This window comes from Passer domesticus, chromosome 6, assembly GCF_036417665.1.
Source record: "Passer domesticus isolate bPasDom1 chromosome 6, bPasDom1.hap1, whole genome shotgun sequence".
Taxonomy (NCBI): domain Eukaryota; kingdom Metazoa; phylum Chordata; class Aves; order Passeriformes; family Passeridae; genus Passer; species Passer domesticus.
Genome location: NC_087479.1, coordinates 53,019,293 through 53,036,289, shown reverse-complemented (window position 1 = coordinate 53,036,289; position 16,997 = coordinate 53,019,293). Strand labels below are relative to the sequence as shown.

At 46.2% G+C, this 16,997-nt stretch overlaps 1 protein-coding gene and 1 long non-coding RNA gene across 7 annotated transcripts in view; both read left to right on the top strand.

The window, feature by feature from the left end:
• Nucleotides 1-25: 25 nt before the first annotated feature.
• On the top strand, nucleotides 26-9,920 carry LOC135303617 (uncharacterized). The gene is made up of 4 exons (XR_010365090.1): nucleotides 26-2,103; nucleotides 2,596-2,689; nucleotides 3,057-3,168; nucleotides 3,662-9,920. It is a non-coding gene; the product is annotated as an uncharacterized LOC135303617 (long non-coding RNA).
• A 1,387-nt stretch (nucleotides 9,921-11,307) lies between these two features.
• Nucleotides 11,308-16,997, top strand: part of BUB1B (BUB1 mitotic checkpoint serine/threonine kinase B) — a 28,919-nt gene continuing 23,229 nt past the window's right edge. For 3 of the 6 annotated variants that reach the window (XM_064425630.1, XM_064425625.1, XM_064425631.1), the window contains exons 1-5: nucleotides 14,788-14,970; nucleotides 15,321-15,380; nucleotides 15,608-15,752; nucleotides 16,511-16,707; nucleotides 16,795-16,973. In XM_064425630.1, the coding sequence (XP_064281700.1) occupies nucleotides 14,828-14,970; nucleotides 15,321-15,380; nucleotides 15,608-15,752; nucleotides 16,511-16,707; nucleotides 16,795-16,973 (724 nt within the window). In that variant the 5' untranslated portion in view covers nucleotides 14,788-14,827. Of the gene's footprint in view, nucleotides 11,402-11,769; nucleotides 11,882-12,374; nucleotides 12,662-13,057; nucleotides 13,120-13,389; nucleotides 13,566-14,787; nucleotides 14,971-15,320; nucleotides 15,381-15,607; nucleotides 15,753-16,510; nucleotides 16,708-16,794; nucleotides 16,974-16,997 lie in introns of those variants that run through there. The other 3 variants (XM_064425626.1, XM_064425627.1, XM_064425629.1) reach the window with 3 other exon arrangements.

The following is a 16,997-nucleotide window of genomic DNA, read 5'->3' as shown; positions in this document are numbered from 1 at the left end:
TATGGGATCTTGTTACCAATCCTTGGGACCATGTCACTTGGGGTGCAGGTATGCTTGTGTTTCTACAGATGCAGGAATTCGATGGGTGCCTGCCCAGTGTGTGTGCCCTGCTCTGGATCACAACCAGCAAGGCCTCCCCGAGGGCCCCTCAGCTGACCCTGGAACAATGTTGGGGTATCAGTAGCTCTATGCATTGAATCAGATGTGATTTTGAGTGTCTAGGGCACACCCAGAACAACCTTTTCACACCTGCTTAGTGGGGGCACCCTTGAATGGCACACAAAGTATACAAGTAACACAAAATGTTGTCAAAATGCAATGCTCTTCCCAGAGCAATTTTAATACTAAAACCCCCTGTAGGGAGCTGTGGGATATTTGGTATGACAATTTACCTGTTGCTTCACTTGAACCCCAAGAGTTAGACATTTCAGGGACATTATCAGCAGAAGGATGAGTATTTTTTAATTACATACTGGAACATGATGTGTGGGACGGAAGTGGAACGGGAAAGCAAAATGTTACCCCAAATAGTTTCTGGATTAAATAGATTGGCTTGCTTTGTAGCAAAAAGAGTAAATGGAAATTCTGAGTGCTTTGGTTACAGATGTAGATAGCATGCAGCATGCTGTTGATTTTCTTTTGTTAGCTTATGAACATAGTTGTGAAGAGTTTGATGGAATGTGTTATGTGGAGGATTTTCTGGGACAGATCACTGGCTGGAAGAGTTAGGTTTATCAGGCTGGGTAAAGAGCCTCATTCAAAGTGGGCTTATTATTTTTGTGTTACCATAATTATTTTGCTCATTGTGCTGTGTTTGTTATCCTGTCTGCAAAGGGCTCTGGGAGGATGGTGAAGACTGCCTTTGTAGTCGAAATACAAAAAGGGGGAACTATGGTTAACAGCTGGCCTTGAAGGCTCACAGACACAAGTAACCTTGTCCTTGACTTGACCAGCCTGTGCCCATGAGAAAAGGAAGTCTTTAAGGAAGACTTTTTCTTCTTTAAGGAAGAAAACCATGAAAAGTGGAAGGACTTAACTGCAAGGAATGGATGCTGGCCAGTCTTGGGCGAGCACATATGGAGGCAGCTATTGGCCTGCAATGTGAGCTAATGGCACCAAGTGATCAGCCAGCTGGGATGGAATGAGTTGCTTTTGAACACCATATAAACATGAGCTGTGAACAATAAAGATCACTGTTCCTGCTTGAACCTTGGAGTGTTGTGTCTGTCTCTGCTGTGATACAAAAGGACACGGGAAGTGTTCAGTGCTGCTCATGATGTGGAAGCCTATATCATCTTGATATATGCTAATGAGTTTAGTAGTTTAGCTCAGTGTGTTTACACAAAACCACAAGCTACCTGTCTTGGGGAGCTGTTTGCTGTGAAGCAGCCCCAGATGGAGGCAGACTTGTGGCTAGTTTATTTCTGTCTTTCTGTGCTCAGCATATCTGGAGTTTTATTCTGAAATAAGCAGTCAGAGTTGCTATGCCAATAGTGCTGCTTAGGTTGTGGAGTGAGATGAAAAAAGACTCTGCAGACAGAATGTGAATCAAGAAAAAGCCATTGTGCTTCTAAACCTTGTTTCTATTCTTATCTTGGTCTACACAGTCACGCATTGTCTAATTGGTAGTTCTACTTTGTCCACCAGGCAGGCATGCATCTTTTCCTTAACCTAACTGGTCGATGCTGGTAAGTGTCATTTTACTCAGGTAAACCCCTGTGTTTGTCAGTAACTTTTCTGCTGCTTCTTCTTGCAACAACAGCTTTTCTATACACAAAGATGACCTTGGTCTTCAGTTCCAGGAGGTTAGGCTGGTTCATTAAGTACATGTCCATTTTCCTGTAAATATGATCCTACAGTGGAGGAGTGAGTGTGCTGCTTGTACAGTGCTCCCTGAAATGCTGATAAACCCCAGGAGATGGGGTGGTTTAGTTAGAGCAGAGGAAAACACATTATTTTGCAAGGCTGCTCTACCTTCCTGTGGCTAAGGATGGGCAGGGGATAGACAGGCTCCTTGTGAGAGAGGAGTGCAAAAGGCTGTTGGGCATTACAGCCAGTTCCCAGGGGTCTGAATGGCATGGAACCAAGGAATGCTGAGAGCTGGTGAGCAGCAGGGATTGCATGTGGACTGCAGAGTGGCTCTGCCCGTGGCTGTGCCATGGTGTAGTTGACAAATATGTGAAATGTGCATTCCTGTTGAAAATGTAAGACTGTTTGTTTCTCCTGAAGGTCAGTGATGGCACATGAGAGGGTAAATCTCTTGGCCTGCCCATTTCACTGGGATGAAGATTTGTTACTTGCCAAGGCAGTGGCTTTTCATAGCAGGGAGAGGGATGGAGTGGGTAGAACTGAGCACCAGGCTGAGTTAGCCCTAAGTGACTTAGGCAGAGACTTGGTATGTAGGTTGAGATTATCTAGTTGAAGTCTTAAAAGTACTTTATTTTTCTGTATTTGAAGCAATTTCTCATGGTGCGATGGAAACCTGCTAGGACCAGGGTATTTAAGACTGGGTATGAACTATTTTAAGTAATGTTGGATATACTAATTTGGAAGAATTGTGGATATGACAGAACCTCTTTTTTTTTTTTTTTACAGGTGTAAAAAAGATCAATCTGCTTCCCCCACAGACTGATCATCCATTTTTCTCTATATTTGATGAATCCTCTACTTTGACAAATCAGAATATAAGGTAGAATTATTCAAGTCCTGGATTTCAGAGGGAAGGAAAACAGAAGCATCAAAACCCTTGCTGTAGCAGCTGAAATAAGTGTTTCTTGTAGGAGTGTGAGGGGGGTGTGTTTTGTTTTGTTTATATTGGTATTTTTGATTTAATTACTCAGAGTCCTTGATAAAGAAATACTCTTCTGTTCTTTATCATTGACCTAGAGCTATTTAAGCTGCTCTATAAACTCGCTTCATTCTGGAGAGCTGTAGTATCTGTTGCTTACTGCTGGTTCTGCAGTAGAAATTGGATGATTGGAATGATCAATAGACTTAAACTCCAGAGAGGAATTTGTTGGAGATGGGAAGCTGTTGTAACTGTAATTTGCTCTTAGTTGTTCAGCAGATCATAGCCAGAAAAGTGCCCGCCAGCCTCTTGCTGTTCGTAATCCTGTGGATTCTCTGAGTGCCAAGGAAGGAGCAGCAGCAGCAGGAGCAGGAGCCTGTGTAAGGAACCACTTCAGGCATGGCAGATTTCCTGCCCAGGAGACACCAAGGCAGCCTGTGCTGCTGTCAGACTGAGCCAGCTTGGCTGGACTGGCCTCACGTGTGACAAACAAGGATTCTAAAGTGCTGCCTGGCATGGCAGTAACTGAATGGGGTGATGATGAGATTCTACTGGAAATATGGCATTGTGGCTGTGGCTGCCTTGTCCCAGGAAGTGTTCCAGGCCAGGCTGGATGGGGCTTGGAGCAAGCTGCCCTTGTGGAAGGTGTCCCTGCCCATGGCAAGGGGGTGGAAGTCGATGGTCTTTGAGGTCCCTTCCAACCTGGGCCATTCTGGGATTCTGTGATAAGTAGAATTCATGGAGGCTGAATGTCCTATTCATGTTGGAAGGTGGTGGAGTGGCAGAAAGGGATGAGAAATGTTCAGCTTTTAAAGAAAGAAAGAATGGTCATAAGATGTGCAGGCTTTCACTGTCTTTTCTGTTTTTCTCCAGGATGAGCTGAATGGAATTGAACGTTTGAGTGAGGATGCAATTGTGAGCGGCTCCTACAAGAACAAGACGCTTTGTGCCAACCCAGAGGACACGTGTGACTTTAACAGGGCTGCCCAGCTGGCCTCGACGCCCTTTCACGGGGTGGTAGCTCAGAGAGTGCCAGCTCCTGCTTTCTGTCAGGGTGAGCTGAAGGAAGATAGCCCAGAATCCAAGAGTGCACCTCTGAATCAGGAGACACTGGTGTGTGTGTGGAGCACTGCAAAGGTTGAGGCTCAAAATTAAGAAGGTGAGCCACTGGGGACAATGGGATCTCATCTGTCAACCAAAAAAAAAGCTGCCGTGGCAGCAGAAGAAAAAGCTATAGTGAATGCATGGACCCTTATGTTGCACCTGCATGGGATAAAATGCAATAAAAAGGCTCTGTGCACTTTATTGCAGTGGTGTCGGAACCATGGGGTAGATGCCAGCGTAAGAGCTGCATTTATTGTTAAAAACTGGGAACAGGCTGGTGAATTGATTTTTGAATCAGCTTCTCGAGGAGATGAGACTGCTAAAAATATTATGACTACCTGGAGGCTCGTGCTGGATACCTTGAAACTGCTGAAACCTGAGCAACCTGCAAAAACAGCAGCTGAGGCACCGCAGGCACCACCTGCCAAGACTCCCAGTGATAGTGGAGCTCAAGAGGGAGCAGCTGGGGGAGTAGAAGCCACATCGAGTTTGCAGGTGGAAAGGACGGGGGAAAACCTAGAAGGGAAGCAGCTGTCATCCACGCCTCCTATCCCTGCAACTCTGCCCACGCCGTGTGCCCCTACACCCCTGTGTCCTACACCTCCAGTTACCACAAACCCATCCTCTCCTCCTCTGCCTATGGATGGCCGGAGTGATGATAAACTTCTGTCAACAGCCCCGCCAGTGCTTGATAGGCCTAATCACAACCTCGGCATGGAAATAGGAGCTGGCAGCCAAGCGGCACTCGGCGCTGAGAGTTCCGGCAGGGAGCTGCCAGCACCTGGAGTGGAGGGACACCACATCCCATCATGTCCACAGCCAAAGCCTGAGAGGCCGAAGGAACCCCCTCCATTAGTAGATTTGTGGGATCCTAACAGGGGAGGCCCAAGTTGTCACACCCCTGCTGGCCCTCAGGAGGATGCTTTTACCATGCGACCAGTACCAGCTACTGTCTCCGGCTGCAATCGGGTTAGATTTTGGCACTATGTTAAATTAAACTTTGTTGCTAGTGGGGATCTTGAAGTTGCTGAACGACTTTCTGCACCACTATCCCGGCTGTTCTTGGGTGGCCAAGAGCTTGTGTGTGGGACGACTGGCACTACTATCTCAGCATACAATCCAGTTCGCTTTTGGGAACGTATGCAATTAATGGCACTTGCTAGTGGAGATTACAAAGTTGCTGAACGAATTTCTGTACCTAAGCTCCCGCTGTCCTTGGGTGACCAAGAACTGGAAGACGATTGGACTGAGCCCTATATTCATGTCACCTTTAAAATTCTCTCCCAGTTATGCCAAGTAGCCACCCAACATGGACTGGGGTCTCCGGTCGTAACAAGGATGTTACGGCTTCTAGCTGAAGCTGAAATGACACCCTTTGATATCAAGCAAATAGCAGGGTTGCTCTGTACCCCGATGGAATACATGGTGTTTGAGTCCACCTGGAAGCAGCATGCAGAAAAGCAAGGGCTGCATAATTTAGTGGTGCCGCAGCAAGATCCATGCTTTGGGGCAGGGGTCCCTGAACTTCTGGGATTGCCTCCCATAAATAACCCACAGGTGCAAGCACGCCTAAATCCTTTGATATTGGCACAGGCAAGAGATTTAGGAATGCAGGCCCTGATGAAAGTTGGAAACATGGCATTGGCAGCTCCAACTCAGAGTTTTGCAAAAATTAAGCAGGGCCCCAAAGAGCCTTATGTGGAATTTATAGAACGATTAAAAGATGCCATGGAAAAGCAAATAGCAAATGACGATGCAAAAAATCTGTTGATGTTGTCATTGGCACGAGACAATGCAAATGAAGATTGCAAGAAAGCTATAGACTTATTACCAAGAAAAAATCCATCCTTAGATGAAATGATTAATGCGTGTGCTGAAGTTGGAACTCTATCTTATGAAGTGTCTCTGTTAGCTGATTCCTTGGCAGCTGCTCTAAGGTCGTACCAATGCTATGGATGCGGGCAACTAGGTCACAAGAAAGCAAATTGTCCCCATAGGTACAACTCATGGGGGACACGTCAGAAACAGAGAGCTGGGCCTGTAGTGGGAAGCTGTTACCGGTGTGGAAAACCCGGTCATTTCGCCAAGCAATGCAAGTCTAAATTCCACGCCAACGGACAACCTCTCAGTGGACAGGGAAACTGGAACAGGAGTGCCAAGGGGAAGTGCTTGCAGACACGAGTACCTTCCCGTCCTTCAGTGCAGGCCTATGGAACCAGGTCACAGGGATGGCAGGAGGATCAGCTGGCATGGATGTATCTGTCGCTGGCATTATAACTTAGAGACTCATTAAAGGTTTATGAAATCCCCCTCGAGGCCCATGGGTCTGCTGGGGAAGGATTAAGTACATTACTATTAAGATGATCAAGAGCAATGTTACAGGGTTTTTTTGTCCACCCTGGAGTTACAGATGCAGACTATACTGGACAAATATGTGCTATGGTATCAACACCTCCTCCTCCTGTACCCCTTCCAGCTAAAAGTCTTGTTGTTCAACTTGTACCTTTTAAGTCTTGTGTTCCTAAAACAGACTCAAAGCTGCGAGAAAACAGAGGCTTTGGCTCGACGGGGGAACCTGAAGTGTACTGGACTCAGATCGTATCTGATCAAAGACCAAACGTGGTTTGTACTCTTGCAATGCCTCAGGCAAATCCATCCCACATCAAGGTTAGTGGGATGACAGATACTGGAGCAGATGTTACTATGATATCTGCTAACACATGGCCTCAATCATAGCCCACCACAGCTGTAGGATCTGTTGTTCCCAGCCTTGGAGGTACCACACAAAGTTAGTTGAGTAGTAAGCCTGTGTTAGTTAAAAATCCAGAACAGACAGCCACAGTCCATCCCTGTGTTGCTGCTGTGCCACTCACCTATGGGGAAGGGATGTCATGTCAGCGTGGGGGGTTTGGCTGGGAACAGATTTTTGACAGGGGCCACTGTCTGAAGGGTGTAAAGCATCCTACATTAGCCTTAAAATGACTCGCCAGATGACCTGTGTGGGTTGATTGGTGGCCCCTTGAAAAAGTAAAACTGAATGCTCTTTAATTGTTGGTCAAAGAGCAATTAAATCAAGGACATATTGAGCCATCAACAAGTCCATGGCACACTTCTGTGTTTATGATTAAAAAGAAATCAGGTAAATGAAAGTTATTCCATGTCTTAAGAAAAATTTATACAGTTCTGGAAAGTATGGGTGCTTTATAGCCTGGAATGCCATCCCCTACTATGATACCTGCTACTTGGGACATTTTGATTGTTGATTTAAAAAACTGTTTCTTCACCATTCCTTTACATCCTGATGATATCCCAAATTTATATTTACAGTGTTCTTTGTCAATCATGCAGCAAAGAAGGCCTTTTACAGATTCAGCCAAAATTGATGCAAACTTTTGGCTGCAAGAATTCAGGTTGCAAATTGCACCTGAAGAGGTGCAACAAGAACCCCCATGGAACTACCTAGGATTTAAAATGTTAGACCAGACAATACAGCCACAAACAATTCCATTTTCAACCAAGATCCAAACATTAAATGGTGTACAAAATCTTTTAGGTATCATTAACTGGATATGACTCTATTTAGGGTTAACTACCCCACATTTGTCACCCTTTTTTAATATTCTTAAAGGTTTCCCTGAGTTAACTTCCCCAAGCATTGTGGTTTAACATAGCTTGTTTTTTAGTTAAAACCTGTTTTGCCCTCCTCCTAATTCTTATCTCATAACAGAAAGTGAGTAAATAATTCTAGTGGGTGCACTGGCATTTGGCCAGCACTAGACCCACTACATTAATTGGTGTGTTGGCTGGAAAACTTGGATTGGCAAACCAAAACTTAATTGGTGTTTCTGCAGTTACTGAAACCACTGCATCTTTTGGTGGAGAATGCATGCAATTGGTGAAAGCTGTGAGATAATGATTAATTAGGAGAAATAAAGGGCAAAGCAAGTATTAAGTCATAAGTTTAAATAGAATGATAGTGGAAAATTTATGTTGTAATTATAGTGAAATGACTAGAGGTTGGAGGTTAGAGTAAGAAATTATTTCCTTCTGTTTAGTTTAGTAATTTTTATTGTTCTAAATAGAAGTTGTATGTTGGATATAATTTTGATAATTTTTAAATGTGTATTCACAGAGATGAGGGGTGGAGAATGTTGTTGTTTAACATAACTTAGTTTTTGGTAAAGAGAAAATCCATCAGTTATGGAAGTGATTCTCTGTGAGGACTGCTAACAGCTTCCTCTGGGCCCATCAGAACCCATCATCTGGCTAGTTTTGAATATTGACACCTTGTTAAACCACTTAAGGAAGCTGAACACACCCCTGTGTCATCACATTTTAAAATGAACAAAACCCAGGAGAAGCTCTCTTGCTTCCAGCTTTTGAACAGGTAACTGGACACTGGCTGGGCCAGGCTGTGCTTCACCACGTGCCCCCCATGACCTGGTAGGGCTGGGCTGGGCCCTGCTCTGCTGCAGCACTGGCCACACCTTTAAAACTGATAATGGCCCTGCCTATATCACACAGAAAACTCATCAATTCCTGCAGTTATGGGGCATGTCGCATCTCACGGGCATTGCTCATTCCCCTACAGGCCAAGCCATTGGTGATCTTGCCCATGGCACTTGAAGTGCATTCTTGAAAAACAAAAAGGGACAATGTCTGGTGAAACCCCACGGAGTAGGGTGGCCAAAGCTCTGTATACAGTGAATTGCCTTATGACATTGCCAAAATCCCAAAACCCTCTTATTTTAAATAATTTTTTGTCATTGCAGTCCTCTAGTGATATCCAGTTGCCCAAGCCTAAGGTATGGGTATGGGATCTCGTTACCAACCCGTGGGAAGGTCCTTGGGACCATGTCACTTGGGGTGCAGGTATGCTTGTGTTTCTACAGATGCAGGAATTCGATGGGTGCCTGCCCAGTGTGTGTGCCCTGCTCTGGATCACAACCAGCAAGGCCTCCCCGAGGGCCCCTCAGCTGACCCTGGAACAATGTTGGGGTATCAGTAGCTCTATGCATTGAATCAGATGTGATTTTGAGTGTCTAGGGCACACCCAGAACAACCTTTTCACACCTGCTTAGTGGGTGCACCCTTGAATGGCACACAAAGTATACCAGTAACACAAAATGTTGTCAAAATGCAATGCTCTTCCCAGAGCAATTTTAATACTAAAACCCCCTGTAGGAAGCTGTGGGATATTTGGTATGACAATTTACCTGTTGCTTCACTTGAACCCCAAGAGTTAGACATTTTAGGGACATTATCAGCAGAAGGATGAGTATTTTTTAATTACATACTGGAACATGATGTGTGGGACGGAAGTGGAACAGGAAAGCAAAATGTTACCCCAAATAGTTTCTGGATTAAATAGATTGGCTTGCTTTGTAGCAAAAAGAGTAAATGGAAATTCTGAGTGCTTTGGTTACAGATGTAGATAGCATGCAGCATGCTGTTGATTTTCTTTTGTTAGCTTATGAACATAGTTGTGAAGAGTTTGATGGAATGTGTTATGTGGAGGATTTTCTGGGAGAGATCACTGGCTGGAAGAGTTAGGTTTATCAGGCTGGGTAAAGAGCCTCATTCAAAGTGGGCTTATTATTTTTGTGTTACCATAATTATTTTGCTCATTGTGCTGTGTTTGTTATCCTGTCTGCAAAGGGCTCTGGGAGGATGGTGAAGACTGCCTTTGTAGTCGAAATACAAAAAGGGGGAACTATGGTTAACAGCTGGCTTGAAGGCTCACAGACACAAGTAACCTTGTCCTTGACTTGACCAGCCTGTGCCCATGAGAAAAGGAAGTCTTTAAGGAAGACTTTTTCTTTAAAGAAGAAAACCATGAAAAGTGGAAGGACTTAACTGCAAGGAATGGATGCTGGCCAATCTTTGGCGAGCACATATGGAGGCAGCTATTGGCCTGCAATGTGAGCTAATGGCACCAAGTGATCAGCCAGCTGGGATGGAATGAGTTGCTTTTGAACACCATATAAACATGAGCTGTGAACAATAAAGATCACTGTTCCTGCTTGAACCTTGGAGTGTTGTGTCTGTCTCTGCTGTGATACAAAAGGACACGGGAAGTGTTCAGTGCTGCTCATGATGTGGAAGCCTATATCATCTTGATATATGCTAATGATTTAGTAGCTTAGCTCAGTGTGTTTACACAAAACCACAAGCTACCTGTCTAGGGGAGCTGTTTGCTGTGAAGCAGCCCCAGATGGAGGCAGACTTGTGGCTAGTTTATTTCTGTCTTTCTGTGCTCAGCATACCTGGAGTTTTATTCTGAAATAAGCTATCAGAGTTGCTATGCCAATAGTGCTGCTTAGGTTGTGGAGTGAGATGAAAAAAGACTCTGCAGATAGAATGTGAATCAAGAAAAAGCCATTGTGCTTCTAAACCTTGTTTCTATTCTTATCTTGGTCTACACAGTCACGCATTGTCTAATTGGTAGCTCTACTTTGTCCACCAGGCAGGCATGCATCTTTTCCTTAACCTAACTGGTCGATGCTGGTAAGTGTCATTTTACTCAGGTAAACCCCTGTGTTTGTCAGTAACTTTTCTGCTGCTTCTTCTTGCAACAACAGCTTTTCTATACACAAAGATGACCTTGGTCTTCAGTTCCAGGAGGTTAGGCTGGTTCATTAAGTACATGTCTATTTTCCTGTAAATATGATCCTACAGTGGAGGAGTGAGTGTGCTGCTTGTACAGTGCTCCCTGAAATGCTGATAAACCCCAGGAGATGGGATGGTTTAGTTAGAGCAGAGGAAAACAGCTTATTTTGCAAGGTTGCTCTACCTTTCTGTGGCTAAGGATGGGCAGGGGATAGATAGGCTCCTTGTGAGAGCAGAGTGGAAAAGGCTGTTGGGCATTACAAACAGTTCCCAGGGGTCTGAATGGCATGGAACCAAGGAATGCTGAGAGCTGGTGAGCAGCAGGGATTGCATGTGGACTGCAGAGTGGCTCTGCCCGTGGCTGTGCCATGGTGTAGTTGACAAATATGTGAAATGTGCATTCCTGTTGAAAATGTAAGACTGTTTGTTTCTCCTGAAGGTCAGTGATGGCACATGAGAGGGTAAATCTCTTGGCCTGCCCATTTCACTGGGATGAAGATTTGTTACTTGCCAAGGGCAGCGGCTTTTCATAGCAGGGAGAGGGATGGAGTGGGGAGAACTGAGCACCAGGCTGAGTTAGCCCTAAGTGACTTAGGCAGAGACTTGGTATGTAGGTTGAGATTATCTAGTTGAAGTCTAAAAAGTACTTTATTTTTCTGTATTTGAAGCAATTTCTCATGGTGCGATGGAAACCTGCTAGGACCAGGGTATTTAAGACTGGGTATTAACTATTTTAAGTAATGTTGGATATACTAATTTGGAAGAATTGTGGATATGACAGAACCTCTTTTTTTTTTTTTTTACAGGTGTAAAAAAGATCAATCTGCTTCCCCCACAGACTGATCATCCATTTTTCTCTATATTTGATGAATCCTCTACTTTGACAAATCAGAATATAAGGTAGAATTATTCAAGTCCTGGATTTCAGAGGGAAGGAAAACAGAAGCATCAAAACCCTTGCTGTAGCAGCTGAAATAAGTGTTTCTTTGTAGGAGTGTGAGGGGGGTGTGTTTTGTTTTGTTTATATTGGTATTTTTGATTTAATTACTCAGAGTCCTTGATAAAGAAATACTCTTCTGTTCTTTATCATTGACCTAGAGCTATTTAAGCTGCTCTATAAACTTGCTTCATTCTGGAGAGCTGTAGTATCTGTTGCTTACTGCTGGTTCTGCAGTAGAAATTGGATGATTGGAATGATCAATAGACTTAAACTCCAGAGAGGAATTTGTTGGAGATGGGAAGCTGTTGTAACTGTAACTTGCTCTTAGTTGTTCAGCAGGTCGTAGCCAGAAAAGTGCCCGCCAGCCTCTTGCTGCTCGTAATCCTGTGGATTCTCTGAGTGCCCAGGAAAGCACAGCAGCAGCAGGAGCAGGAGCCTGTGTAAGGAACCACTTCAGGCATGGCAGATTTCCTGCCCAGGAGACACCAAGGCAGCCTGTGCTGCTGTCAGACTGAGCCAGCTTGGCTGGACTGGCCTCACGTGTGACAAACAAGGATTCTAAAGGGCTGCCTGGCATGGCAGTAACTGAATGGGGCATTGATGAGATTCTACTGGAAATATGGCATTGTGGCTGTGGCTGCCTTGTCCCAGGAAGTGTTCCAGGCCAGGCTGGATGGGGCTTGGAGCAAGCTGCCCTTGTGGAAGGTGTCCCTGCCCATGGCAAGGGGGTGGAAGTCGATGGTCTTTGAGGTCCCTTCCAACTTGAGCCATTCTGGGATTCTGTGATAAGTAGAATTCATGGAGGCTGAATGTCCTATTCATGTTGGAAGGTGGTGGAGTGGGAGAAAGGGATGAGAAATGTTCGGCTTTTAAAGAAAGAAAGATTGGTCATAGGATGTGCAGGCTTTCACTGTCTTTTCTGTTTTGTTCCAGGATGAGCTGAATGGAATTGAACGTTTGAGTGAGGATGCAATTGTGAGCGGCTCCTACAAGAACAAGACCCTTTGTGCCAACCCAGAGGACACGTGTGACTTTAACAGGGCTGCCCACCTGGCCTCGACGCCCTTTCACGGGGTGGTAGCTCAGAGAGTGCCAGCTCCTGCTTTCTGTCAGGGTGAGCTGAAGGAAGATAGCCCAGAATCCAAGAGTGCACCTCTGAATCAGGAGACACCGGTGGGTGAAGAGGCCTACACTGAAGCTCTCAGTGTAAAAAAACTGAGGTAATTAACAGTGAAGGACCTTCAGGCTCTTCTCCTGCATGTCTTTCATGTTGTGGTTTTAGTGTTGCTAAGGAAGGAGTTTTCTGAAAAGACCAGAATATCATGGAGAGAGCCATTTCTTTAGCTCAGGGTCCACTTTGCCTTGAGCAGATTGGAGTGGTAATAATAGCAAGCCCACTTGGCTTTTTGGATTACTGCTGTGGGACTTAAGTACAAGATTTTTTAACCCAATAACTTGCAGAGAAATTAATAAAAGCTTTCTGTCCTCATTATCAAACATGAAAAGCAGAATCACTAGTTCCTTTTACACTTGTAGAGCGAATGCAATTAATGGGACTAAGCATCTTATTAACACAGCCTGCCACTTTTGGGAGTGTCAAACCATTCATTTTTCAGGGATGCCCAAAAAGTGAGGTTTTCTGTGACACTGAAGCGGAGCACATCGCCAGTTGCATGAGGTGAGTGCCTCAGGAAAAATGACAGGATGAATTTAAGACAGAGAAATAACGTAAAAAATCAGCGAGTTGTCAAAAGTTAGCAGAGAGAAAGGGCGGGAACATATGGGAGCACGAACAGGAGTATGCCATTCTGATTACATTAACTGCGAGCACAGTATTTATAAATGTTTTTATTATGTCGGGCTGGTGCCGCGGGTGAGGCGAGAACTACATTTCCCGTGATGCCGCGGGCCGACGCAGGACGGCGCCAATCAGGTGGGGCGGGGCGCGGCCAATGGGGAGGTGGGAGAGGTTTGAATTCTGAGGCGGCGCCGCCGTTACGGCTTCAGCGCCGCTGGGGTGCTGTGGCGGTGCGGGCGGCTGTGTGCGGTACGTCCGGCTCGGAGGGGCTCGCGGCACTGGGGCGGCCCGCGGTGCTGAGGGGTCCGTGAGGGGCGTGCGGGTCGGTAAGGAATGATGCCGTGTGCGGTGAGACGCTCTCGGCGGCTGAGGGTTGTGGTGTCCCTGAGGGACCGAGGCGGCCTCAGGGGCTGTGAAGGGCGCGGGACTGAGGAATGTTTAGTCCGTGAGGGGCGCGCGCCTGTGGGGCTGGGGTGGGCTGAGGGCTTGTGGAGTGTTTGAGGGGCTGTGGGCCGTGACGGGCCCTCGAGGATCTGGGGGGGCTGTGGAGTCCGTCAGGGGCTGCGAGGTGCTCGGGGCTCATGCTTGTGGGGTCTGTAAGGGACGGAGGCGGCCTGAGGTGCTGGAGCTGTGGGGTCCTTGGGAGGCGCTCGAGGATCCGTGAGGGGCTGTGGGATCCCTGTGGGGATGGGGAGCCGCGAGGTGCGTAGGGCTTGAGGGGCTGTGGGGATCTGTGGCATGGCTGTGGCATTGCTGAGGGGCTCTCAGTTGTGAGGTGCGCGGGACTGACGGCTGCGGGCAGCGGGGTGCGCGGGGCTGAGGGGCACAGGCACAGCCGTGAGGAGGGGCTGTGGTTTGTGTGGGGCTGTGGGTGTCTCTGGGGCTCTGTGAGGGGCTGTGAGGTGCGTGTAGGGGCGGTGTCTGTGTGGGATCCGTGCGGGCCTTTAGGGTATGAGGTGCTTGGCGCTCGCGGCTCTGGCGCTCCGAGACGCCTTTTGGTGCCCGGAGAGCGCGGGGTGCCCGGCCCGGCGTGGGGCGATGCGTCCCGGGGAGCAAGAGCCTCGTGTGCCGTCGGTGCCAGCCGGGAGTCCCCGCCGCCCGCGGCTGGGCTGGAGGCTCGGCTGTGCCCCCGCCTGCTGCAACCGCTCGTGGAAGTGGTGAAAGCCAGAGGGGCCCGGCTGAGCCTGGCTGAGGCTCCCCTGGCCGGAGCGCAGCCGTGGAGCAACCGTGTGAGGAGCGTGGCGTGGGGCTGTCGGGGCAGGGAAAGGAGCAATCACCAGGGAGGAAGATGGCTTAATCTTAGTGTTTTTTGTTGCTAATGTTGCCTGCTTGCGGTTCTTCACTCTCAAGATGGGTGCTTTTTTCATATATTTCCCGTAGGCGGGAATTAAACTCCCAAGTCCCTCTAAAAATCCCCTAAAAGTTGGGTATCTTAGCGGTGTGTTTTGGCTGCACAGAAAATTCAGGGTGAATGGGCTTAGGAAAGCTGTCTCTGAGGTTTCAGGTCAGTACCCAGCTGTACAGGTGTCCTTTCCTTTTTAAATGCAGAATTAAAGGAGAAGCGTTCAGGATTGGAGGAGAGGTGGTCATGTCCCAGGAGGACAGCCACGAGTGGGAGCTGAGCAAGGAGAATGTGCAGCCCCTCAGGCAGGGACGGGTGATGTCCAGCTTGCAAGAGGCACTGTCACAGCAGGACTCTTCCAGCCACACTGCTGTGCAGCTTAAAAAACAGTAAGTGACGTTATAATAGCTCTTTTCACCTTATCTTACTCCCTCCCTCCTCATTTTATCTCTATTTTCTTAAACTGTACCAATCTCATAGGCATTTAAAAAGGCATAAAAGAAGTTCAGTAATTCATGTCTGTGCTATTACCATGCTCTAGGATTTTAGAACTACTCAGTGCAGGTGTTGTGTAGTACAGACTTCAGCTTTTTCATTTTGCAACGGAGCATTTAAACAGCAAACACTAGGGAGATCTGGCTGTGCTTTTAAATTAATAATTAACTTTTAATTTGTAATGTGCAAGATCAACTTACAGTGATACAAATGTATTTATTGGATTAATAATGTTATGTTTCAGGGAGTTTGAAGCAGAAATACGATTTTACTCTGGAGATGATCCTCTGGATGTGTGGGAGCGGTAAGTTTTTCTTTATTTCAGAAAAAAGAGTTAAATGGTCACATATCCTTGTAAAAGCAAGGGAAACACATTCTAATTTAATAAGAAGCTCATTGAAAGCTAAGTTTTATAATTGTTTTAAAATATTATAATGTGTTTCAATATTATGCCTATTTTTTTCTTAATCTCTTTATATTTTACAGACGCTTATTAAGAACTGACTTGCTATGAACACATTCTGTCTCTAGGTACATCAAGTGGACAGAGCAGGCCTTCCCTGGGGGGGGCAAGGATGGCAACCTGTCAGCAGTTCTGGAAAGGGCAGTGCAAGCCCTCCACGGGCAGCAGCGATACTACAAAGACCTTCGCTACCTTAATCTCTGGCTCAAGTTTGTGAGTGTTTTGGGAACATCTCTTGGGTGCTGCTTTTCCTTGGGACTTTGTCATGTTGTCTGCACACAGCTAAGTTGGTTCTGGTGACAAGAGTCAAACAGTGTTGTACAATGAGTGCGATATTGGACGTATTTTTCTGCAAATGTTACTCTTGAATTCTGTTTCTCATTTCCAGACTATTTTTTAGGGTTGTTCACTTTGGACAGCTACCAACTCTAGAAGTTTTTGATTTGTAAAAGCTGCCTTGAATAAATAGAGTTCAAATGTTTATTTAAGGGGAAAGTGATTTAAAGATACAACATCTAAAATATATCTGTCCTTTCAGATATTTTAGCTTCTAGCTGTCTTCTATCCCTATCCTTTTAAACTCTAAAGCAAGCTAAGTGTTTTCTGGTCCTGTCCAGTCTCTCCATTGCTGTGATTTTTGTTGTCCATTTTTTTGCAAAGCAAAAGGTAATCTACTGTTTTGTTTTTGCTGAGGTAATCTACCAGTTCCAAAAGTGGCAAGGAATATGCTATGCTTCATCTAAAGCCAAAATAACTGTTTATTCTCAGGAATACTAATACAGTGCAATTCAGTCATTGAATTACCTCGCATTGAAATAAGAAATGATAAATTCTGTGTACTGGCCTTAGAACTGTTCCTGTCCGACTTGTATTGAAATCATTGGACTCTTGCTGGAGGCATTGAAAGGCAGATTTTGACTGGGACCCCCCTGCAGTGGCGTGTGATTAAAGACATCCTTGGGTCATTTCAGGGCGATTGCTGCAACGAGCCCTTGGATCTGTACAGTTACCTGCACAGCCAGGACATCGGCACCACGCTGGCCCCGCTCTACATCACCTGGGCAGAGGCACACGAGGCCAGGGGCAGCTTCAGGAAAGCAGATCTGATATTCCAGGAGGGACTCCAGCGCAAGGCTGAGCCTTTGGACAAACTCCAGGCTCATCACAAGTAAGGGAAGAACTTAGGTGCTCACCTGGGTTCCTGGGATAGGGAAGGTTATGCTGACTTGTCCAATCTCTCTTTTTTTTTTTCTAGGCAGTTTCAGGCCCGTGTTTCTCGGCAGACACTACTGGCACTTGAGGAAAGTCCTGATGGAGACGATATGGGATTGCTGGGAATTGCGGAGCCTCAGAGAAGTTCGCTGGCAGACCTCAAAGGCAGAGGGAAGAAGAAAGTGAGAGCCCCCATTAGTCGTGTGGGAGATGCAGTTAAAGGTACATTAAAGAGCTAAAAAAACT